Source organism: Spermophilus citellus (assembly GCF_964194105.1).
Source record: "Spermophilus citellus genome assembly, chromosome: 1".
NCBI classification, from domain to species: domain Eukaryota; kingdom Metazoa; phylum Chordata; class Mammalia; order Rodentia; family Sciuridae; genus Spermophilus; species Spermophilus citellus.
Window position 1 is genome coordinate 210162665 of NC_138182.1, and position 25728 is coordinate 210188392.

General features: G+C 31.7%; 1 protein-coding gene across 3 annotated transcripts in view; it reads left to right on the plus strand.

Moving 5' to 3' along the window:
• The window catches only part of ARB2A (ARB2 cotranscriptional regulator A), a 484107-nt gene that overhangs the window by 213978 nt on the left and 244401 nt on the right, over positions 1–25728 (plus strand). For all 3 annotated transcript variants that reach the window (XM_081275629.1, XM_081275628.1, XM_081275627.1), the window contains one exon: positions 7978–8196. In XM_081275629.1, the coding sequence (XP_081131755.1) occupies positions 7978–8196 (219 nt within the window). The remainder of the gene's footprint in view (positions 1–7977; positions 8197–25728) is intronic.

Consider the following 25728-nt stretch of genomic DNA (forward strand, 5'->3'; position numbering starts at 1 on the left):
ACTTACTTGCTATTACTGTTTCTTGGCTCTTTGGAGAAAAATTAAGTTGTGATTATAAATTAGTAAGTGGTCATTTTTTTTTCAAACAAAGTCCCTTACCTCCATGTTTTATGTTCTTAATGATATTTTTTCTTGAATATGCATATTATGATGCAAAATTTTAAGTCATCATGAATTTTTATATGTTTTATATATACCAAAGGGTCACAGATGGTGAAAAGATTTGTTACCATGAGGTAGTATAGCATTTTGTGATTATAAAATTAATCTGTCTCTAAATCTGTTTAAAGAGTTTTTGCCATCTAATGAGCAATATAAATTATTAATATTTTCATGTTCTTGGGGACATTCACAGCCATAATTTTACCAACACAGCTGTTTGACCCAGTGACATCATGTTTTGCATATTTTTGCATTTTAATGAGCTACTCATTTAAAAGGTTACAAAGAAACCATAACTCATAAGTAATTAAATTATTTAGCAGAAGAAGTATGAGAAGGTCTTCTGACATAGGTCACTGTGGGAAGGGAAATTCATAGCTGTACTCAGTTGCACCTGTTTGTTAGGAAGTAGATATGTATAGAAACTTTTCTCTTACATCATTAAATGCTGTTATTTGTTAAAATATCTGAATGTGTACAATGTGACATGCATACACACAAACACATATCCCCAAACAGTACATTTTCTTTGCTATGCAATAAGTTTAAATACTAGTAACACAATTAAAATCATAGCTTACCACTTTGGGTTGAAAATTAGGCAAGATGAGTTTTAGAAATTATATCATTATGCCTTTCTCCTTTTTTTTCTTCTCATATTCCTCTCTTAAAAAATAAAATAGCTTCATATAGACATTTTAAGGATTTATTCTTGATTCTGATTTGGAATGTTCTACTAAATGGAAATTTTTTAAATGAGAAGTAACTCTTTAGTATTATATCCCCCTATACTTTTAGTTATACCTAAAAGAAAGTTTGGAAGATAGTAGCTGCTTATTAAATATTTATTATCTGAAATCAGTGATTAATGAATTATTAAATCATTGAATAGTTGGAATTCTTTATTATGTTCTCATTCTTACAAGTGGACTCTATGACCACAGTCAAAGCATTGATATATTATTGAAAAAACAACAAAAATATTTTGAAATATGATATTTTAATTGAAAGAAACAAGAAATAGGAAGGTGACATGTTTTAAGATAGAGTTATTTATGTTCAATAATTGGTAACAGGTTTTACCAGTAACTTATATATCACATGTTTATATGATATATAATTGGATCAGAGTGATAAGGTTTGAAAGACCTTGCACCTTCTGGAGGAGTTTGATAGCTATGATATTTATATAATTTCATGACAAATTTTAATAGGAAGGAGAACATTGGATTTTATTCAGCACTCTAAAACATAAAGGCATAACTAACATACAAAACAGTAAAGTTCATAAGATAACTCTAGACATCTGATTGTGCATAGGATCATGTAATAAAAATGTGTTTGTACCGTTCTGTAGATCCATTTAGGGATTTTGATCTGCCATTGACTGGGCACTAGTTACAACTTGTTACTTTTTACTTTAATGGATAAATATATGGGTGTCTTTTTGAATCATCCTATGAAAATGAAAAGCAAAAAATATGAAAAATCTCATGAAGCTATTGTGTTCAATCATATTCCCATCCATGATAATGCATGCTAATTGTATTTATTTTATAGTTCTATTGTGAATTTATAGAATGCTTCTACAAATAAGTCATTGATAATTCTGAGATAAATTTGTAAAGTTTAAGAAACATAGTGTTCCAAATCTTAGAAGAAGTTAGAAACACAGCAGGTGATATTATCAGTAAGTACAAAGTGAATGTTTTAAAATAAATAGCACTTGGATGACCTGAGATGTCAGAACTGGAGACAAGGGTGTATGTTTGTCAATATATCCTTCATGTTTTACAGACTCCTAAGGGAACAAGGGAAGATACAATTTCACCTTTTCTGTGCCAAAACATTTTAATTATATCTTCTTCCAACTACAGCGGTTCAGTAACCAAGGAGCTGACATTGATGCATGTGTTGATAAAGCTGCAAACATTCAAAATGAGATTAACAAAGATTTTGAGCAAAGGGTGACAGCTAATTTTGCACAGTATTCTGCATCTAATTCAGGCCAGCGTATTAATAGAATATTTTATAACTGTTTTGTTATTCAAAAGGACTTTTATGATGCATTTATGTTTGTGGATATCTTTGTATCATATTCAAGAAATCTGTGTTGTAATCCTGAAACAATATGAAAGGAGGAAAACTCTTATTATAAGTGGTTTTGTTTTTTGTTTTTGTAAATCATACTTCATCTTTGGATCTCTTTGCATTACCTTAATTAATTTGAGCACACTAGCTGTAAAAGGTATAGAGATGGCAAACATGTAGTTTCTGATTTTGCATAGTATGCATAAATAAAATGGCCAAGAAAAGTTATATTCAATTTATTTAATTAATAAAACTGTAGTTTCTTTATGTTCTTGAGCTCCTTTGAGCACATTTCAGTGTATTTCTTTTATACTCTCTATTTGAAGGCAGCTGACAGTCTTCTTTCACTTTTCTTTTTGTTTGTGAAATTTTCTTTCTTTCTCTCTCTCTCTTTCTCTCTCTCTCTCTCTCTTTTTATCCACTCACTTCTCCATCTGCTTTCACTTTTGTTTGCTTGGGCCGTCTCTCATCCCAACTTGATAATGAGGAATGCAGTGTGACCCTGACCTCTATCAGCCCATGCATGACCTTCTGACTCTACCATATAACCTTTGACCTTCTCTTTGACAGCTTGATTAATTACCCTGTGTTATGATTTATGAGTAAGTGCGATGTAAAAATAATAGACAACAGGTGGTCCTCTGAAAACTTTTTGTGGCATGTTTTCTTTTAGTGACTAACTTGATGAGCTATTTGAAGTTGGAAACTTAACTGGGACAATATATGTTGATTCATATTATGGTATTTTTATAGAACACAGCATTATAATTCAGGAAGCTGCCCGTTGAATTATGGTCCTGATGAACATTTTGTAAAATATTAGTAGGGTGCTGTTACTTAAATGCATGTTAAAAAGCACAAAACAGAGTCAGATGACATTTCAGGCATTTCAGTCCCAGGTCACGTCTTGAGAAAATTGCTGAAATAATGGAGGGGGCATTTTTCAAGCAGAGCTACAGCTCCAACAGCTATGTTTACTTTAAGGCTTCACTAGTGACTTCTGATTGGTTGTCATGACCTCATCTCACTGTTGCACCTAGGATGTTGCAACAGTGACATATACATACCTTCTTGTGAACAAGGTGTATTATACATACATACATCTTTCAGAAAAGATGAATGGACAGTGGTTTATCCATTTTAACCATGAGTAGAGGTAGTTTATAGATAAAACACTTTGAGTTTCATTTCCCTGAAGGATAAGCACCTATTTTCTTTCAAATTAAGCAGAAATGATGCTGAACTTGAAAAAATATGATTGATAAATCTGTATAAAATGATCTCTTAGAGACCTTTGTTTGATGGCCAAAATGGATAGTTTTGTAGGTCAAAGAATTCTACTGTGTCCCCTGACCTCTATGATCACATGTAGCTTGCTGTATTGGCAGGTTAATATGCAGAGTTCAGTACTTTCATCAGATTTTTATTTAGCCAATCACAAGAGATTTAAAAAGATGTAAATTTGTCCTTATTTTCCATTCTTCTTATGATTGGGAAATTAATTTGGATAATCTTTAGTTTTCCCAAGGTATCATTTATGGTCAAAAGTACATTCTGGTTTTGGTCAAGTATTTTAACATTTTATATTTTTTACAAAGTATTCTTGTTAAGTACATTTCTATACCAATTTGATGTGTCTAGCAGTATTTCTTCTTTTGGTTCTTTGTGTTTGGCCTTACCTGTCTGCAAGACTTCTCTAATCTGACCCAACATTTGATTGAACTGTAAATGAAGTATAATTTATTAGTAAGTACATTTATAGTATATTAAAGAAGGCCTAGAGGCCTGTGTATTTTATTTAAATCACAAGTACTGAATAAAATGCCACATCTCGCAATGAACTTTTGAGGGTTTCTGATTAAGATACCATAGTTAAGACCCTATAAACACAGGTTTGAAAATGAAACTAGTTATAGCTACAAAGTATAGAAAATGGAATGAGATGAATAAACCTTACTTTTACTAATGTCTTTCCTCTTGATCACCTTCCTGATCTACTGCTAAACTGTATGATGAAACTTAAATTAACAACTTGATGTATGCTTTGTCACTTGAAATGTTAGATATTAGAATTTGAGTAGATGATTATAAAAGATGCCAGAGTTTTATTTATTTAACTGTAAGATGTTAGATAATCAGCTTTATCATTTCAGATACTCAGAAAAACCTCTTCTGTTATCTTTACCAAGATAAAATATAAATTTCATGAGAAATTTAGCATGCTTACAAAATAATTAAATATAAAAGGGAAACTTCAGTGTAAAATGTTTAAGATTCTAAGCCCAAGTTATGGAGCCTTTTTTAATGGAGTAGAAATGCCTAAGTATTTTCTAATATACTGGATGCCTGATTTTATAATAATTTTTAAAAACTATGGATAAAGGTCACATTAGCTGCCTTTTTACTTGTTTCGTTGTGTACTGATAGAATTATTGAAAACAGAATTTTAACAATGATATGTATTCTGATTTTTAAATATATTGTGTTCTATTTAAAACAGTTAAATTTAACTACTGATATTTTGTTTCTGCTTTATCTAATTTCTTTTGCCGATGCAGTTTCCATATATTAGTTGACATTGCAAAAACCGTTGTAGCTTATATAAAGGGTTTTTTAGACACGGTATATGACTTGAGAAAAGAAGGAAGTTTTACTATGTATCTGTGATTCGAGAATTGAGGTAGGATAGTTTATTTTGCTGCATTTGCTTTCTCCCATTCATTGTAAAGTGGTTGTGAATGGTCTCTGTGAATATCACATCAATTAATTTATCAGTAAAATCTTAGATGAAAATGGTAGCTTTTTACAGAATGGCAATTAAATTCTCAATAAAAATATTAAGAACCAACTCTTATTTCTGCAAAAAGTATTCCTGTTTCTCAGTTGTTACTTTCATCAAACTGGCAGTTCAAAGTATCTAAAGGATAAAATATTTTCTAAATAATTTAGGTGTATAAAGAGAAACATTCACTGTTGAAATTTAAATGAAAAAATTCTATAATTGATTTATATAGTGGTGGTTTAAAAATAGAATCATTTTTCTTCTGTTGATGCCTCAGTGAAAAATTGATATTATGTCTTTATAAAATTGAACAAATGAGTCATGTAATTTTCAGTTACATAATCAATAACTTAGACAAATACTACTTCTTTGATGATTTATGTGTGTTTATTTTTTATATTTACTTAAATAGGACACATCAAATTTCAGAGACTATTTAAAATCAAGTAGGTACAATAGTTTTTCAGTCTATGGTCTCTAAATTTGAAGTAAAAAACTCCTTAAATAAGCATATATTATGAAAATATTATTTCTAATATTTAAATTATAAATTGGGATAATTGTCTTATAATTCTAGTAATTAAAACTGTGTTCAAAGAGTTGTCTTTTGTCTGAAAGTCATTCATACTGCAAAGATGATGCTTATTAATTAAAGTCCCACTTTATTTCTTTGAGTTTGTAATTTTTCATATTATCATTAGACTATAGTATAGCATTATTTTCATCTCTATATAAGGTTCTATTTGGAACTTGCTAACTCTAACATGTCTGAATATGAGAGACTCTGTGTGTGTGTGTGTGTGTGTGTGTGTGTGTGTGTGTGTGTGTGTGTGTGTTTAAAGTTCAATCCACTCAGAGAAGGCAGGGAAGAAACATGACAGGAGACCACTTACTCGCCGTACAGAATCTAGTAAGGAGGCAATTTTCTTTTTGGCCTGTGGTGACCTTTTTTGACTATGTTCCCTACACCAGAGACAGTGTACTGAATGCCTCTATTTCACCCTGTTTAGCAGAGTGCAACAGTTTTCTTTAACTTACTTTTGGTGGGAGGAGAAGTTACAGGTGAAATTTGAGAAGGGTGTGAAAAGTGGTAAGAGGCACAAGGAAGAGAGGGGTAGGAACTTCCTTCAAATGTGATTTTAATAACTAGTCAAGTGTGTCCAACTGTTGAAAATCACCAAATGACAATCTGTCTACCTGACAGTGATCACAATGAATTACAAGACTTTTGAATTAGCTATACAGATTAGAATAAAGCAGGAACAGATAAAATATCTTTTGTTGGTAAAACTTTTGACTTGCAGCTAAGAAAATAAAAAAAAAAACTGTTGTGCTTTCATGAAAATTGTTTCAATTAATAAATTTGTAAAGCATTTTATAAACCCTTCCTGAAAGAGGCATTATCTCAAAAGTTTTTTTAACATCTGTAGAAGAATGTATTTGTAAATCATTTTGGTATGTATCGTTATATAGTTTTTAATATATAAGATGGCTATATCTTAATTTATAGTCTTGTCACCTTAGTGATTTGAAACTTCCAAACTAGTCATGGGTTTTGTGGCACTAATATCATATGATTGGGGTGAAAATTGAAACAGTCCCAATGAAGTTTGTAAGTAGTTTGTGAAATCAACTATATAAAAGGCCAATGAAGTACAGAAGTATAGCATATTTTAAGATAAGAAAATTGAGTCCATGCTAATATTGGCTTATTCATACTGCTGTAAGTTTTGTAAGGATCATTTTCTTATGATTGGTGCTGCAAAAAGTTAAATCTTAACATAAGATTATATAATTGTAGTTTTGGAAAAATATGCTGTTTTAGTAAGCAGGAAGGTTTTATAAGCTTAATTTTCTATAACATGTTTTTTTATCAGAACATATAACATCTTTTAAGTATAAATTTAGGGGATTTTACAAGGACCTAATTGGAACACCCACAATACAGAATTGGATGGAAAGGACAGATATATTCTAGCTTCAAAAATTTGCATTGCACATGCTTGTCAGTTGTTATTGTTTATCCTTTTCTGTTTTCTCATGGTTAGGTTATTCCATCAGATATAAGATAAATATCAAAAGTTTTCTTAATTATAACTGCAAAAATGTTTCCTTGCTAGAAATAAATTAGACAGGCAAACATATGTTTTACAAGCTTGAAAAAAATCCTAAGTAGCTCAATAGAATGTATTTTTAAACTCTGAAACTTAACTTGTAGTTTCCTGGTACTGGTTCTTAATAAAATTTGTTTGTTTGAAAAAAAAAAAAACATTTACAGGTTAAAGAGGTCCTTCCATATATTATAGTAAGACATTGGTTTATTTTGTTTTGTGATGTGTGGGTCCTCCTGAGAGAAAAGTAGTAAATAAAATCTGAGGTGCTCAAGTAGATATTTTATGTTTCTGATAATTTAGATGTATAAATAGTAGAATGTTATATCAGAGTTATTCCTTTTTAATTAACTGTTTAATTTTATTTTATTGTCTTGACAAATTTAAAATGCTCATTAAAGGGCAATTTTAAAGGAAAAAACTGGAAAATATAACATGAATTGTAAACTTTAATTTCCAAAAGTTTATTGTCTCAAAACATGTATTGTAAATATTAATATGGTTTGAAAGTATATTTGTGGTTTAATAATTAATTTCAATAATTTTTGAGGCTCTGGGAGATCCAAATTACCTTTTAATTTAAGATATATGATTTTTATGTTACAATTATGTCTTTTTGTTCTTAGAGATAATATGTTTATTTACACACATAATGAAGACAATTTCAAATGATAATTTCAAATTTTGAAAAATTAAACCATAATCTTTCCTAAAGGAATATTTTAGTTGATGTGCAACTTTATTAAATTACTTAGTCTAAGATTTTAGCAGCATTTTATGAATTGAAATAGATTCTAAAATTAAATTATGCTACTTTTCATTTCAAAATAGGAAGGATATGGAGTAATAGTACTGAATCCCAATGAAAACTATATTGAAGTAGAAAAGCCGAAGATGCATGTACAGTCATCTTCTGATAGTTCAGATGAACCAGCAGAAAAACGGGAAAGAAAAGATAAAGTCTCTAAAGAAACAAAGAAGCGACGTGATTTCTATGAGAAGTATCGTAACCCCCAAAGAGAAAAAGAAATGATGCAATTGTATATAAGAGTAAGTGAGAGAATTACTTTCCTTCATTATTTCCTTTATTTTATTTTTATCTTATTTTATATGAGTTATTTTGTTATTTGTCTTCTCCATGGTTATCTACTTACATGAAATATTTTCTGTTTTTTATTTAATATTACAGAACACATTCTTAGTGTGACATTTTACAGAAGTTCCAAATGATGTTTGTTTTGTGTGATAAGCTTCTTCTGCTATTTCTTTTGTGTGATAACGTTCTTTTACAACATTTTCTAAAATAATATTTTGTGGTTTATATAGAAGCAAGAAAACTGTCCAATTCAGCTCCCAAACATGCTGTTTCTTTAAAGTATTATGCCATTATGTTTTCCATGTAGGCTAATCATTCTAAAACATATTATTGGCCAAATTAATAATGCATTGCACAAAACAATCTTCATCATTGGTGGTAAATTTTACTAGATAATGCTTTGTTTTCCTATGAGCAACTATCTATCCATAGTGTCCCAGCCTAACCTCTGCAGGCAGATAAGGAGAAAAGAGTAATTAATATATTAATAAATATTTAAGCTAGAATAGTTCAGGGAACTCTTGTCCTTTACTCTTGTCTTCCCAGTGAGCCCTTGCACTTTGTAATGGTAGCAGCATGAGATTGTGATAGTAGTGCTGCCCAGGGATATCTAATATAGGGGGCACAAACAATTGTATTTGTACTTTGGCATATTCTTCGTGATGTACATACTGTGCCTTATATGGATAAGACAAATTTGTGTAACTTTCAAGGCCCTTATTATAGATGCTAGAAGTTTAACACTAAAGAATATCAAAATGATACTAGGTGAAGTAAAATAGTGAATTGGTGTTTTCTTCAAAAGTAAGGAATTCAAATATTTAAAGATAGCCAAATTTTCATTTTGCAAATTATTTTATAGGACAGTAGCAATATTTCAGAATACTCAATTTAAGTTACTTTTTCATTTATTTTAAAAGATCATAAGTAAAATATTTCATAATATTTTTAAGAGGAAATACATTGCCTTCTAGATTTTCATTTTCTTTATCCTACCTCTAATTCATTGCACAATCACTGTTCTTTTTGGAATTGTGTTTCAAGCAGTCAGGCATCTGATTATAGGTCATCAGTCTACTGAATGATTTGGGAAAGTAGTATATAAATTTTCATGATTCCCCAAAATGTGTCCTTACCAAGAATACCTAAAATGCTTTATGTGATAAACAAGGGTTAATCAGACTACAGTATTTAAACTTTTAAAAACCACATCACTATTTAATGATTTGAAAAACAAAAACAAGTACTAGGAATCATTAAGTAGCCTGTTTGTTCTAAAGTAACTGTATTGACCCTTTTCCTTGCTTATGACTGCATCAGGGTCATTATGTTACCTTTTCCTCCATCAGTTATCCTAAGGTTTCTACTCTGTCATATAGTCCATCTTATGGTAAAGTTAGATAAATTTTTTGAAAAATTGCCTCTGATACCCACTTTCTAGAGATGAATTTCATGAGATTTTTGAAGCATACAAACCAAATAGGGTATTGGCTTGTCTATGTAAAAATGCAAAGAAAAAACGATTTAGTATATTAAGGCTTTTACTTTTTCTTAAATATTTTCTTGCCTATTATATGTACAGATTGATTAGGAATGTATCTCAGATATCTGCCTGTAGATTTTTTCCATTCTATTTTCTTTTTATCATGTCACCGTGACTTTGGTTATTTTCTTTTGTTCTCTTGTATGTGAATTTTCTTGATCCTGTTTTTTTCACATCTGGTTCATTTATCCCTGTATCTGTTTTTTTTTCATAACACCAAAGGAAAAGTCTTTTTATGTTGCTTCAGTAAGACCTGCTCTCTTAACCAGGCACTGTGGTACAACCCTGTTATCCCAGAGACTCTGAGGCAAGAAGATTGCAAGTTCAAAGCCAGACTTAGCAACTTAGTGAGGCCCTCAGCAACTTACTAAGACCCTGTCTCAAAATAAAAAATAAAAAGGGCTGTGGATATGGCTCAGTGGTTAAGCACCACTAGGTTCAATTCCCAGTACCAAAAACAAACAAACAAACAACCGTCTCTTTCCTTTTGCCTTTTTTACTTTAATTCTTTTTTTCTCTCTTCTACACTTCCATCATTTTTATTTCTTTTCTTTATATCTTTATGCTTCTTTCTTTCTTATGAGTGTATTTTGCTCATCAGTTCAGATTCACACTGGAAGCACTAAAAGATAAAAATAAACTCATGTAGATAACACAACTTTGTATATGATAGTCTTAGCTAATGAAATGTATTTCTTAATGTAAACGTCTTGGCTGTTAAAATCTCCTGGGATTGTTCAGAATAGCATAGGAATGATGAAACTCTTCAAACATACTTCTAGATAGTAAGGCTTGGTTCTATAGAGGAAGAGAGAAGAATGGTTCATTTTGTATGAAGTGCATTAATTCTAAGGAGATTTTGATCCATTCCAAAAATAGACTTCTTCCCTCTACATATTTTTATGTATCTAATGTTCACATTTTTTAAGACTGAGAGTATAGTATATGATAGAGAGAAATTAAGTTTTATTTATATACTTCTTTTAATCATTTACATTTTGAAACTGTCATCTGTTCTTTACAATAGCTTAATAGGTAAGTAGATCAGATCTACTTTATCCTTATTTTATAATTAAGGAAATTGATACAGGGATGTCTGTCTAGGATTACATAGCTAGTAAACGGTGGAACTAAGTATTAAAACTAGGATTCTAAGTACTGAAGATATTTGTACCCTTTCCTCTTTACTACATTGTTCTATCAGTTGAAAACAAATATATATCTGAAATATGAAAATTAAACCATATATGAGAAAATTATGATATGATATAGTAACATCTGATTATTATATATACTTTTTTTTCAGGGGCACTCAACCACTGAGCCACACCCCCAGCCCTATTTTGTATTTTATTTAGAGACAAGGTCTCACTGAGTTGCTTAGTGCCTCATTTTTGTTGAGACTGGCTTTGAATAGACTTTTGACCAGCTATCATTTAACAGATGTAAGATATATTCTCTCCCAATAGGATCACTAATATTGAGTCAGATTTATAGGTGAGGAGACTATACCTCAAAAACTGTTAGTAATTTTCCCAAGGTCACATAGTTCCATGTGGGCAGGTACTAGTCTGTTTTGCTCTGTACTTTATCCTCTGAACCTAGAATAGAATCTTCATGAACACGTAAAGAATGGAGCTTTCACAGTAAATTTAAATAAGGAGGTAGAGACAGGTTTTAAAAATCAAACCACTACTACTTTTTTTTGTTATACATTCTCTATTATTTAAGAATGCTACCTGATTTTCTATGAGAAAATATTCAAACAGAAGCAAGCAAACAAAAATCGCTACATTACTTTCTCCAACCCAATCATTAGGCCAACATTACGTGCCAAAAATTACCATAGTCAGTTTCATGAATTAATGTAATCAATATGCTGATATTTGATACCTTGACTAGTCTATGCATTTTCATCTGTATATATAAAAGTAGAAATCTTGTTTTCCTTTTTAGCTTTACCATCACTACTTAAATCATGGATGAAAATGGAATGTTTCATTCTTACCCAATGCTTTTTCTCTTTTATGCATTCGCTGTCCTCTGCCCGTGCTTTGTGCTTTATGATACCTGTAACTTTTTTCCCTGTTCTTTCCCCTAATCCAATTTCTTCCATGTTGTTGTGCCCTGCTAAAATATCACTTTTTCCTCTCACTGTAGCCAATGAACTAATCCTTTCTTAGACTCATGGAATTGTAATTAGTTATCTTATGAAGGGTTTATCATGAGCCATCTTGAGTTATCTTATATTTTTGTTTTGTAATTTTTTTAATATTACCAATTTACCTTTTCTTGTGTAAGTTTTATTTTTTAAAGCCTATAAAGATGCTTTTTGAAGTTTACAAATATCTAACATGCCAAGACATACACAGTTGGAGATATCCATAATTCCATTACCTAGTAGCTAGCTTCATTTTGAGCTTTTTGAAATTTTTTATTTAAAACTTTTTATTGGCACATATTATGCCAAATAGTGGGTTATAATGTGGCATATCATACATACATATAACCTAATTTTATCAGTTTTGCTGCCTAGTACTTCCTCTTGTTCTTCTCTTTCCTCCCATGATCTCATATCTTATGATCCTACCTACCATCTTCTATTTTATAGATCTCCCCTTTTATTGTCATGAAATAGCTTTTTACCTTTTTCCCCCCTCTAGCTTCAACATATAACACTTGTCATTCTGTGTCTGTCTTGTTTAATTTAACATGATGTTCTCCAGTTCCCTCCATTTTCCTGCAAATGACATCATTTTATTCTTCTTTATTGCAATAAATGTAATACATCACATAAATTTGTAAAGGACACAAAGCAAGTGATCATACCTGTATATGCAGAAAAGGCTTTTGTTAAAATTCAACACCCATTCATGATAAAAACTTTGAAGAAACTAGAGATAAAAAGAACTTGCCTCAGCATCATAAATGACAAACCCTCTAAAGACAACACTATACTGAATGGGAAAAACTTAGAGCATTTCTTCTGAAATCAGGAGCAAGACAAGGATGTCTTGCTTTCACCATTTCTTCATTACAATTCTTGAGGTTTTAACAGAGCAATTAGACAAGAGAAAAAAATGAAAAGAATGCAAATAGGAAGAAGCCAAATTATTAATTTTTATAGATGTTAATATCCTGAACTTAGAAGGATTTCAAGGATCCACTACAAGACTTCTAGATCTGATAAACAAATTCAGGAAGGTGGCAAAATACAAAATCAACATATAGAAATCAATAGCTTTTCTATATACCAATAAGGAAAACACTGAGAAAAGAAATTAGGAAAACAATTTCATTCACAATAGTCTCAGAAAAAGGAAAAAAAACACTGAAAAAAGAAATAAAAGAAGCCATTTGAAGATAGACCTCCCAATTTATCCTTTCTACTAGATGTCCCTGTAATCCTCTAGATCTTTGAGTATATTTGCTTTATATATTTTAGAATTGATGTCAATCCTTAATGACAGCACACATGAACCACTTTTGCAGTAATTCAGGGCATATTGTCAGGAAGCAAGGAAATGATACTAAATGCATTTACTAGAATTTAATTTCTTGGAAGGAAGAAGACTAGACAACTAGACTAGCAACATAGGAAAGAAGGGATTATATAAATATCAAACTAGAGCATAAGATGATGCAAACTCAAGGAAAAAAAACAGTTAATAGAAATTTATAAAACATTAGGTAGACTATGGACAAAAGTGACTTGATGCTGATCTATGTGACTTTGGGTTGGAGCTATTTGAATATCTCTTTCTTAGGGTTATACTTGGTGGTGAATGATGCTAGTGGGAAGTAAAGAAGAAGGTTAGACCTAGCATGTGAAAATAGAAGCAAAAACAGATGCTGGGCATGGGCATGGGAGGAGTTACATGGATATAGGGGGGAAAAGTCCAAATATGGAGGAGACATTTACCGAACAGGAATCTTGGCTAATCCTGGCATTGCACATTGAAGATTCTCAAATATTTGTGAATTGATTGCTTGTTGATATCCATCAAACATCTTATTCCTTAATATGCAAGATATTGATGTTGCCTAGTTTTCTAATTCATTTTTAAGCATTGATTTTAATTTTTGCAATTGTTCAGATGCAGCCAGCTCTGCTTTCTTTTTTAAAGAAATGTTTCTGATATTCTGATTTGGATATAGTCACTGTATTAGTGAGGGCTGATAAATGTCATCCTGTCTTTTCTGTACTTCTTCTCTTACATGCTGATGCCCCTGGAGTTATTTTAATGTTGTTTTTAGCAACCAAATTCAATTTATTTGTATTAAGAACAATGATTTTTTTAATCTCTGTAAACATTTTTTAATTTCCTAGTACAGGTGGAGTATTCCTTATCTGAAATGCTCGGAACCAGAAATGTTGAAAATTTTGGAGCTTTTCAGATTTTGGAATATTTGTTCAGACTTTACCAATTGAGCATCTTTACTGCCAAAATCTAAAATATCTCAAAATCTAAAACTTTTTGATCACCAATAAACTATGTATTCAACTATGTGAATTGTATTTGAAAAGCATTTTTCTTTTTCTTTTTTATCTAGTATAGCTGGCTTCCTTTCTGATTTATACAAATTATCTAGTATACATAGGCAAATGTAAAATACAAGTCTTAAACTTTAAGATTAGTAAAGTTTAATTTTATTTTACTTACTAAATGATTATAAATAGAAATGACTAGTGGATTATGTAGCATATTTCTGATGCATTAGAAGCAGAGCATGAGAGATCAAAGAACTTACTCTTTCATGTGGCAACTTTCCTTAACTATGAAATAATGTACTTTCTGGCATATATTAATGCTTATTAAGGGGATTGATTTGGTCTAGGCAATAAACATCATGTCAGACATGCCTGGCAGGAAAACCTGCTTAATATGTTTTGTAATAAGATGGAATTTTTTGTTCTCAAAAACATCTGCCAACTGAATTTAAGAGTGAAGACAGAAAATGTCATCAATTTAGTGGTAATCCTATAAATTTAGTTTCTTTTTGAGCAACATATCAAGATACAAAAAATTCTCAATGTTAACCTCCACTGGTTATAGTACTTTGTAAAATGATGAAACAAAAACATTTTATTTTTATATAATGTGTTAATTAATTCATAATGAATTTTAATATTTCAACTGATAAAATTTTAACAAGCATCTTGCCAACAGATCATTTTTAAAGCATCTGTTTTTTAATGTGTTGGGTTGAGAACTGAGTCAAATGGCTAAATATGTACATATATTCTTTAAAAACCATATTTCCACCCCCATAACTACAAATACACTATTTTTCTCCCTTGGACCACCAGGGGCTGCTGCTGTTTGTACTGGATTTTACTTTTCATAGAAACTGAGTACCCCAGTCAAACTACTTCTTACGTTTCTTTCTCTCTATTTAACCCCAAATTTATTTTAATATATAACTGGAGAAAGACTTAGTAGCTTAATAATTAATTTAAAATTTATTATTGTAAATGTTTCTATATTCTAAGGCATTTTCTATTTTTCTAAATCAATTTAAAACCTATTGTAGACATTGAAAGCAGATTGTGTTAGTACCTATTTTTATTTCCTGTTTTTAAAGTATGAATAACATTCTGCATCATACCATGGAAGAGATATAGTGTAGAGATGCTATTAAAAGTACAGTCTGTTAGATTTGAGTTTGAATTCTACCTCTTCCATTTAATATGGTCTGCCTTAAATTAACTTCCTTGCTCCTGAGCTTTTTGCCAAAAAAATGGAATGATGATAATATATGATAAAACACACTCAGTATCAGGCATATAATCTTGAGACTTTAGGAAAATAAATAATATCTTCTCTCAAGTTGAGAATCAATTGAGAAAGCATCCAATTCTTAAAGTTTGTTGGTTGTGTACCTTCAGTACCTTTCTGGGGTATTTTCTTTACTCTCAGCCAGTTCTCTAATTTCTGACACCACCTGAGCATCCAATAATTTATGCAAACTCTGACATTGCTTATTTGGAGTTAACGCTAGACCCCACAAGTTAAAGGGCTCAGTCCTTCAAGATTGGAGTCACTGAAAATACGTGTTACATACAAATCCTAAGTGGCTACCTTTACTTCTGACTGGATATAAATTGGCAATTCCCACAGCCCTCTCCTAAGGTTCAGTAACTTGCTAGAATGACTCATAGACCTCAGGAAAATACTTAAGTTAACCACTTTATTATGCATGCAACTCAGGAGTGACCAAATAGAAGAGCTGTGTGGGATAAGGAGTGTGGTTAGGAATATTCAGAGCTTCTGTGCCCTCTCTGGGTGAGCTGCTCAACCAGCAGTAAATCACTGTGTTTACTAGCTTAGAAGATCTCCACTTCATGGAGGTCAGTGGACAAGACTGAAATTTCTCCCCTATAATCACTTGTTCTTTCTGGTTCCCACCCACATCCTGTGACTATTTAGCGGCCTCATGCTAAGTACTCTTTTATCCTACAATTAGTGACAAGACAAACATTCAAAACACATTCAGAAGATAGTACACCATAATCAAGTATCTTTTTAGATTTTCCAGTTTATTGGCATATAAATTGAAACCTTAAACAGATCAATATTAAGCAGTGAGACTGGACAAGTATGTTGACTCTCACCCCTCCTAATCAACATAATCCTTGAAACTCTAGTCAGAGCAATCAGGAAAGAAAAGGAAATTAGAGTGATACAAAGAGGAAAAGAAGGAGTCAAATTTTCTCTATTTGTTGATTACAATATCCTATATCTAGAAGACCCCAAAAACTCTACCAGAAGACTTCTAGAACTGAAAAGAAAATTCAGCAAAGTGGCAGGATACAAGATCTGCATACATAAATCAACCACTTTTCCACATTCCAATAATGAATATGCTAGGAAAGAAACCAGGACAATTATCCCATTCACAATAACCTAAAAAAATAAGTAAATCAAAAAATACTTGAGAATAAATCTAACCAAGATGGTGAAAGACCTCTACATTGAAAACTATAGAACCCTGAAGAAAAAAATTGAAGAAGACCTTAGGTGATGGAACAACCTCCCATGTTCTTAGACAGGAAGAATTAATATCATAAAAATGACCAAACTACCAAAAAAGGTTGTATAGATTCAGTGTAGTCCCCATTAAAATACAAAAAACATTCTTCACCGAACTTGAAAAAAACAGTCCTGAAATTCATTTGGAAGAATAAAGAACCCAGAATAGCCAAGGAAACATTGAACGAGAAGAGTGATGCTAGAGGCATCACAATACCAGATCTCAAATTATACTGTAGAGCTATAGTAACAAAAATAGCTTGACATTGGCATCAAAACAGACACGAAGATCAATGGAATAGAAGACAGAGACAAATTCATATAGACACAGTCATCTGATACTTAATAAAGGTGCCAAAAACCTATGTTGAAGAAAAGATAGTCTTTGCAAAAAATGGTGCTGATAAAACTGGATATCCACATGTGTAAGAATGAAACTAGACCCCTATTCCTCATCTTGCACAAAAGTCCACTGAAAATTATCAAAGACTTAGGAATTAGATCCAAAACTTTGAAACTGGTAGAAGAAAACATAAGCTCAATACTTCAACATATTAGTGCAAGTGCCAACTTCCTTAAAAAAAGAGCCCTATGGTACAAGAAGTAAAACCAAGAATCAATAAGTGGGACAGCATCAAATTAAAAACCTTCAGCACAGTAAAGAAAACAGAACAATTAAGAGCATGAAGAGAGAGCTTACAGAATGGGAGACAATCTTTGCCAGCTACTCCTCTGACAGAGGATTAATACCCAGAATACGCAAAGAATTTTAAAAACTTAATACCCCCCAAAAAAATAAACAGCCCAATCAATAAATAGGCAAAAGAACCAAACAGATACTTCTCAAAAATCATCAAGAGTACAAGCAATAATAAATGCTGTCAAGGATATTGCAGGGGGAAAGTACACTAATATGTGACTGCAAATTAGTACAACCACTTTGGAAAGCAGCACATTCAGGTGCAGCTATTATACCCCTTGGGATTTATCCAAATGATCCAAAATCAGCATCCTCTAGTGATATAGGCACAACATATTTACAGCAGCACTATTCACAAGCCATTATGAAACCAGCCCTTCCTCTTATCCTCTAAACATCTCTTTAGATGGAAATAATGGAGAACATCATGGTAAATGAAATAAGCCAGACTCAGAAAAATCAAAGGTTGAATGTTTTCTCTCATATGCAGAAGCTAGACCAAAATAAGAAGGAAAAGCCAAGGAAGGGAATCTCATAAAAATGGAAAGGATATCAGAGGAGTGTTGGAACGAGATTGAGGGGGTGGTAGGAGGAATGGGAAGAAATGTTGGAATGAAATTAATCAAATCATGCTGTGCACATATATGAATATACCACAGTAAATGTTATCTTTAGGTTTATCTATAATTTTTTTAAAAAAGTATAAGTAAATAGAAACAAGATGAATAGAATACCCCGTATACCGATTGCTGTATCACGGGGTAAAAATGGGAGATCATAACCCACTTGAATAAAATTGTGAAATATGATATATTAAGAACTTTGTAATGTTTTGAACGACCAACAATAAATTAAAAAAAAAGATGAATAGAATAGAGGAAGGGGAATGGGGTAAAAGAAAAGGCAAAGGGAAAGTACTGGTGACTGGAGTGGGCCAAATTATATTCCATGCATGTATTATCATGTCAAAATTAAACCTAATATTATGTATAACTATAATGTTTTTATTTAAAAAAAAACACTAAAATAAGCCAGGCATGGTGGCCTATACCTATAATCCCAGCAACTCAGGAGGCTGAGGCAGGAGGGTTATAAGTTCAAAGGCAAGGCTTAAGCAACTTAGCAAGACCCAGTCTCCAAAAAAGAAAAAAGAAAAAAAAGAAAGGAAAGGGCTGGGGATGTGGCTCAGTGGTTAATTACCTTGGGGTTCAGTCCCAGGTACAAAAAACAAAGCAAAAAAAATTAAAACATATAAACAAATATCTGACAAACCACACTCCTGTCACACAAAATTCCAAGTGTTTTAAAAACTCTTTTCTGGGCTGGGGTTGTGGCTCAGCGGTAGAGCACTTGCCTGGTGCATGCAAGGCCCTGGGTTCGATCCTCAGCACCACATAAAAATAAATAAAATGAAGGTATTAAAAAAAAACTCTTTTCTAGGAATCAGGGACAAAGGCCAAGTATATTTTCATATCATATTATAGCATCGTACCAAAAAATAATCCCTCAGTCTTACACAGCTCTGTTTGGAACTCAATTAGCAATATTAAGTAGGAATCAAGCAAAAGAAAATCAAAACATCAGTTTTACTAATTGGTGTGGTTTACCTGGAAAATTTAACTTAGATATATGGTTAATGGACTTCCTAATATTTTTACTCTGGAATGAATTTTCCTCTTATTCTCTAAACATCTCTTTTGCCTTTCACATGGTGGAAAGCTAGCTGGAATCCACCCATCCTGTAAGCTTAGTTGAAAGATGCTCAGAAGGGCAAGACTAAGCATGTTCAGTTTCCTCTCCAAATGTACTAGTCAGATAAATCTCTCCTTCTATGGAAAAAAATGAATGAGAGGTGAGAAAAGAAATTAGGAACATTATTTTAGCTCAAATGCCTCCTTACAAGGGCAGATGGGGAGTGTTTCCATCTGACAAGTGTGAGTCTCTAATAACAGGTCGTTATTATTATTACTTACCTTTTCTAACAACTTAATAAATTAATATTAAATTATAACCATTAACTTGTATTAAAGTATATGTTCGTGTCTTCATCTTAAGATTTTCATTTGTAAGGGAATGAAATATGGGCTGGGGTTGTAGCTCAGTGGTAGAGCACTTGCCTCGCATGTGTGAGGCCCAGGGTTCGATTCCCAGCACCACATAAAAATAAAGATATTGTGTCGATCTACAACTAAAAAAAAATTTTAAAAAGGGAATGAAATACAAAATAGTAGAAGCATGAATACAAAGTAAATCAAATCTTTTAATTTTAAAAGGATCATAATTCTATTTTAGGTCATCAGAAATTAATCTTTACATTTTCATGTTCATGCTTCCAAGGCCCAATAAACATAGTAGATTTGTAAATAATTAATTGTTACATGAATACTTCATCCTTACATGAACCTATAAAGTAAAAGAGACAGACCTTTCCCTATATACATTTACTCTTTTAATGTTTTAAAAAGTTTTTCAGATAATGGAATATATACTTATCTGGTGCTATCTAATACTCAATAATTTGTGCTTCTTAAAGATTCACTGTTGCATGAAACTCAAAACACATTTTAGACTCTCATGAAAATCTATTGGTCTGTCTTGTCTTTGAATGGATCTTTTGCCCATGAATGATTTTGAGCATCAGTGAGTTATGCAGATGATCCAAATGTTGCCATATTTTATCATGTAGAATAAAAATTTTTGTCCATTATTATTACAATAGTTCTCATCAAAAAAGTTCTAAAAATTGAAAACCTGTCAAGCTTATCAGAGAAAATTCAAGTTTCACCAAAATTCTCACTTTCTAGGAAGCTCAGTTTTTATCATTGGCAATAAATACCATCAATTATTTTTCTTCAAGAAAATATTTTTTACCTACCCAAATTGTCAGTCCACACTAACTAGGCCAGTGGAATGTAAGGATTTAGGATTTATTTTCTACTGCTCTACATTCAACAGTAGAAGGCCTTGGGGATCATGTTTTGGGTTTTTACAACTACAGCTTTCGTTCTCCTTCTCTTTCCTCTCTTGCTCAGAAAGCCCAAATATCAATAATGCCATCAGAGAAAGGACTATTATTTGTTCATAAAATGGCTTGAAATTGAAAATGGCTTGTAGTATATCATCTTTTTTCATTGCTCCTAACTTAGTATCACATTTTAACATCTCCGAATTTGGTATGCATCTCTAAAATTAATGGCATATCATATATTACTTGGTAACATTTGTTAGCTCTTAATAGTATGTAACAATAGTAGTATATCTTAGAATTGATGGTATCTTTCTTGTATGGAATATGGTATAAGACAGAACTGCCTAGTTGCTTAACACTAGGATGACATAATTCTTATTTACCACCCCCTAGATTTGCACAGTGTTTGTACTGTGCATCCTTAGGGGCTAGCCCTAGTAGAGATGATGCAAAGGTGCATCCTCTTTCCAACATTCTACCACATATTTGACTCCACAAGTTGTATAAATACCACTAGACTATTGTTTATCAAGCAGTAATCCCTACTCTTTATGCATCATTATAGTCAGTTTTGTATTTTTGCAAAGCAAGTCAAGAGAATGTTTGCATTCTCTCCAATACTAGATGTCATATTATTAAAAAGAGTTGTAGATCTTTGGGTGGTAAATCTAGGAAGAAATGATTAAGTGATTGTATTAAATAGAAATGCTAGCCCCTAAGTGTCCTATTTCATAATGCCTTGTACTTTTAAATTTTCTTTTGGCAGTTTCAAGATACTAGAAATAACTGTTAGCACTATAAACATACAGTATTAGTTATAGGTTGCATTCTGTTAGTACAACCTCATTTATTTTGTATCATGTCCCAAGTGCTAGTTAGTAAAGGTAAAATATGAGAGAAGAGTAGCATAATTTCTACTTGAAACACAGGGCGTTAGTCAGGATAACATATCAAGATATGAAATGTATCTTTAAACTGACAAAATGTATCCTATTTAGTGGCACATGTTGGAATGGAGCTTTACACATTTTAATTCAGTTTTTGAGTACTGAATGCAAAATATGCAAAATATCATGCTAGTATGCAAAATATCATGCTAGTCCTTGGTAGATAGTGATGGAACTGTAAGAATCCTCTTCAGGAGATCACAATGGAATGGAAAGGCTGAAATATTCACAAACAACTATGATATTGGACAAATTCTGGTAAGTATTTTCATGTAGTTTAAATGTTATGTTGTAGGATATGAGAAAGAGAAAGTTTATTTTTCATTGAGGCATTAAAAGGTCCTTCAATAGCTCTTTTTTTTTTTTTTTGGTACTATGGATTGAACTAAGGGGCATTCAACCACTGAGCCACATCCCCAGCCCTCTTTTTCATATTTTATTTAGAGACAGGGTCTCACTGAGTTGCTTATTAGCACCTTGCTTTTGCTGAGGCTGGCTTTGAACTCACAATCTTCTTGCCTCAACCTCCAAGCTGTTGGGATTACAGGCACACACCACTGCGCCTGGCCTTCCACAACTCTTTTTTTTTTTTAAGTTGTAGGTGGACACAATATCTTTATTTCATTTTTATGTGGTGCTGATGTTTGAACCCAGTGCCTCACATGTGCTAGGTGAACACACTACCACTGAGCCACAACCCCAGCCATGACAACTCTTAATGTATTATTAGTAATAAAAGGCATATACTTAGAGATTCAATCATAGACCACATAGAATTGTAAAATTTGAGAATTGCTTTATATATTTTCTTTACTAAATGCAACTTATTATAGTGAGAACCTCAAATTTTGTGAAAACTGTTTATATATTTTATGTAATGTTGTATAGCATGATTTTTTGTTAAGTATTATAAACTGCCTTAAAATTTGGCACCAAAAAGGAATTAATTTGGTGGATGTTTTTGATACACTCTGAAAACTGCAATATTTCAATTTCCAATAATATGGTAGTATTTATTCATGATGCTTCAATTTGTTTGACCCCTCTTTTTAACTCATATGAAGCTAATCAAACATGTAAAAAACATTTTAAAACTTCTAGAACAATCTGATGTCCCGTAACTATTTTTTTCCTGCTTTTGCTTTTACCTCATCTATCAAATGATCTATGATATTTTCATTTTACAACACTTGTTACTTAGAAGAAATAATATGATTCAATAATGTTTGTATATCATTTAATAAAGTTTTATACATATCATAAAACATTATTTACACTTTTTCCTTTAGGAAATATAATATGAAGTTGATGATTAGCGATTTTTATTAAAAGCCAGTCTCTTATTTAGGTTTTTCACATTTTCTTAATTGCTAATGATATTATTGTTGGTTCTTTATTGTGTAGGTTTAAATAGTTATTTTTGGCAAAAGATCTAACTAAGCAGCTTTCTTCAAAAAGGATCAAAACAATGAACAAATTAATCTTTATGGGAATCTATGAAGATCTTGCTCTGTTGCAAATGATTGTTAACAGTTGGAGTATCTTACATAGTATAGTTTGAGTAGGAGACTTTTTAAAGAGATTTCATTCTAATACTTAAGTAACTCTGCTTATCTGCATTCACATACCTTCCTTTACACTCCCACTCCTTCATTTTAGATTTTACTAGAAAAGCTTTCCTATAAATTATTCCATGTGGGAATATTGTTAGCTTCTTTATGATAAAGTTTCTGCATTAATCATCTTTTTTCACCTGTAGCACCTAGCAAGTTGCTTTGAGCCTACATAATACTTAATAAAGTTTTTGGATGAATAAATGTGCTAAATGACTTTGCTTTGAACTTTTGCTTTACTTAGATTATGTCCAAAGAGAAACTGCTACTTCCTTACCTCTCCATCTTGTTTCCTGCATCTCTACCCTTCATTTAATTCATACTGATGGCCTTACTGTTCTTAGAACATGCCTCATATGTTCCTGCTTTTCAGTCTTTGTGTTCTATCTCCAGATATATGCATGGAAATTCTTGAACTCCTTAAAATATGCTCTCCAATGTGCCACAGGTGCTTAGCACAGTGCCTGTTAAAAAGTATGCACCAAGTAAGTATTTGGTGATTGAATTTATAGGCTGAAATATACTTTTTTCATTTGGATTTTCATATGTTGATAGAGATTGTCTTAAAAATTAAAAGTTTACTGTGTGCCAGACACTGTGCAAAGTACTTTGTATATGTATCTCATTTTATCTTCGATCAACCTACTCTTTTCACTACATTGGGAGTTATATGTTTGTCTTGTACTTAACTGAATATTCATCCTATGTTATTCATCTTTGTATCTACAATATCTGGCACATGGTGGGTACCCCAAACATTAGTTAAATTTAAAAAGTGATAATTTTTTTTTATTTTTACAGGTATGGCAAACTGACATTTTATAGGAAAATTTGTAAATAACTAGTTGAAGAAAAGAAATACTTCTTTTAAGACTAGAGAAAACAAAACTGAAAATATTTTAAAATTTTAAAAGATTTTTAAAATGTATTTAAATATGAGGGAGTGTGTTCCATTTCTTTTAATGAGTAATCTTAAGTGATACTAAATTATATTAATACTGTGAACAGCAATAGCAAAAATTATTCAGCAAATGGTTGCTTTCTGATCTGAGATTTTAATGTTTTGAAAGATTGGAATATATAAAGGACCTTATAATAGATATTTTGAGATATTTCAAGTGGATATTTGGAATGAAATATTCTTTATATAATAGTCAATGAAACATTTAAAAGCGGCACATTATAAAGAAGTATCTAATATTTTTGCACATTTTACAACATTCTGTCAAATTCTAAAGCATTTTTTCAGAAAGTGCTTGTCTTATATCTAATACCCAGCCTAAGTGTCCCTTTCTTTGTTTGAACTTTTCCTGACCCTTCCTTTCTTATGGTTCCTACCCAGTGTAAAACAAACGTGTTCACAAAAACATACACACACACACACGTGCACACACACACCCCCCAAATAACCACAGTCTCTTTTTAGCCACCTTGTATATTGCATTTAGCATAATTTTAACACTCTGCAAATTAAGAAATAACTGAGGTTATATATATTCTGAATATATGTATAATAGACATCTACTTATTTTAAAGAGAAGTTATATTTTTTTAAATTTTATTTTTTTATTGGTTGTTCACAACATTACAAAGCTCTTGACATATCATATTTCATACATTAGATTCAAGTGGGTTATGAACTCCCAATTTTACCCCAAATGCAGATTGCAGAATCACTTCGGTTACACATCCACAATTTTACATAATGCCCTATTAGTAATTGTTGTATTCTGCTATCTTTCCTATCCCCTACTATCCCCCCTCCCCTCCCCTCCCATCTTCTCTCTCTACCCCATCTACTGTAATTCATTTCTCTCCTTGTTTATTTTCCCATTCCCCTCACAACCTCTTATATGTAATTTTGTATAGCAATGAGGGTCTCCCTTCATTTCCATGCAATTTCCCTTTTCTCTCCCTTTCCCTCCCATCTCATGTCTCTGTTTAATGTTAATCTTTTCTTCCTGCTCTTCCTCCCTGCTCTGTTCATAGTTGCTCAAAGAGAAGTTATATTTAATTTATCTTTGATTTCTCTGGGTTTGAATAAAAGTCTGTTTAACAAGTTTTTCTGTGGTAGAAGTATAATTTGACTATGCTCTAGAGTTTCTGGTTCATTTTTGTACTTAAGGGAATAAATTCAAATTGTGGTAGCTTGCACAGATTTTCCAGGTCAAGCAGCTAAAGACTTTCAAGGAATTTAGTGTTCGCACTATTGTGATGTGAAAATGCTGTTACTATTCAGTCATTAGACTGAACCATTACCACCAAATCCTGGTATTTATATACTAATTAGCAAGGAATGTAGGGGTGTGTAGCTCACTAGTAAAGCACTTGCCTAGCATGTGCGAGGCTCTGGATTTGACTAGGGAGGAGGGTGACAGGGAAAATGCCTAGGTAGTAGCTCAAACACTTGAAGCATCATGGAATTTGAATAGATTTCCATTTGTAAATATGCTTTGGCACCAATACCATTGAATATATTTCATTATATACAAATTTAAAATTAGGGAGGTGATCAATTATAACATTCAATTTTAAGATTAAGTACATTGACAAAGATGTCATTAATTCTGATGTGGCTTTATTTAAATGTTCTAATTCTCTTTAGTTCCAAGATTCTCCATTATCTCTGAATAGAATGTCCATGGTCAAAAGAGTATATGTTTTTCTAAATTAGAAAATTT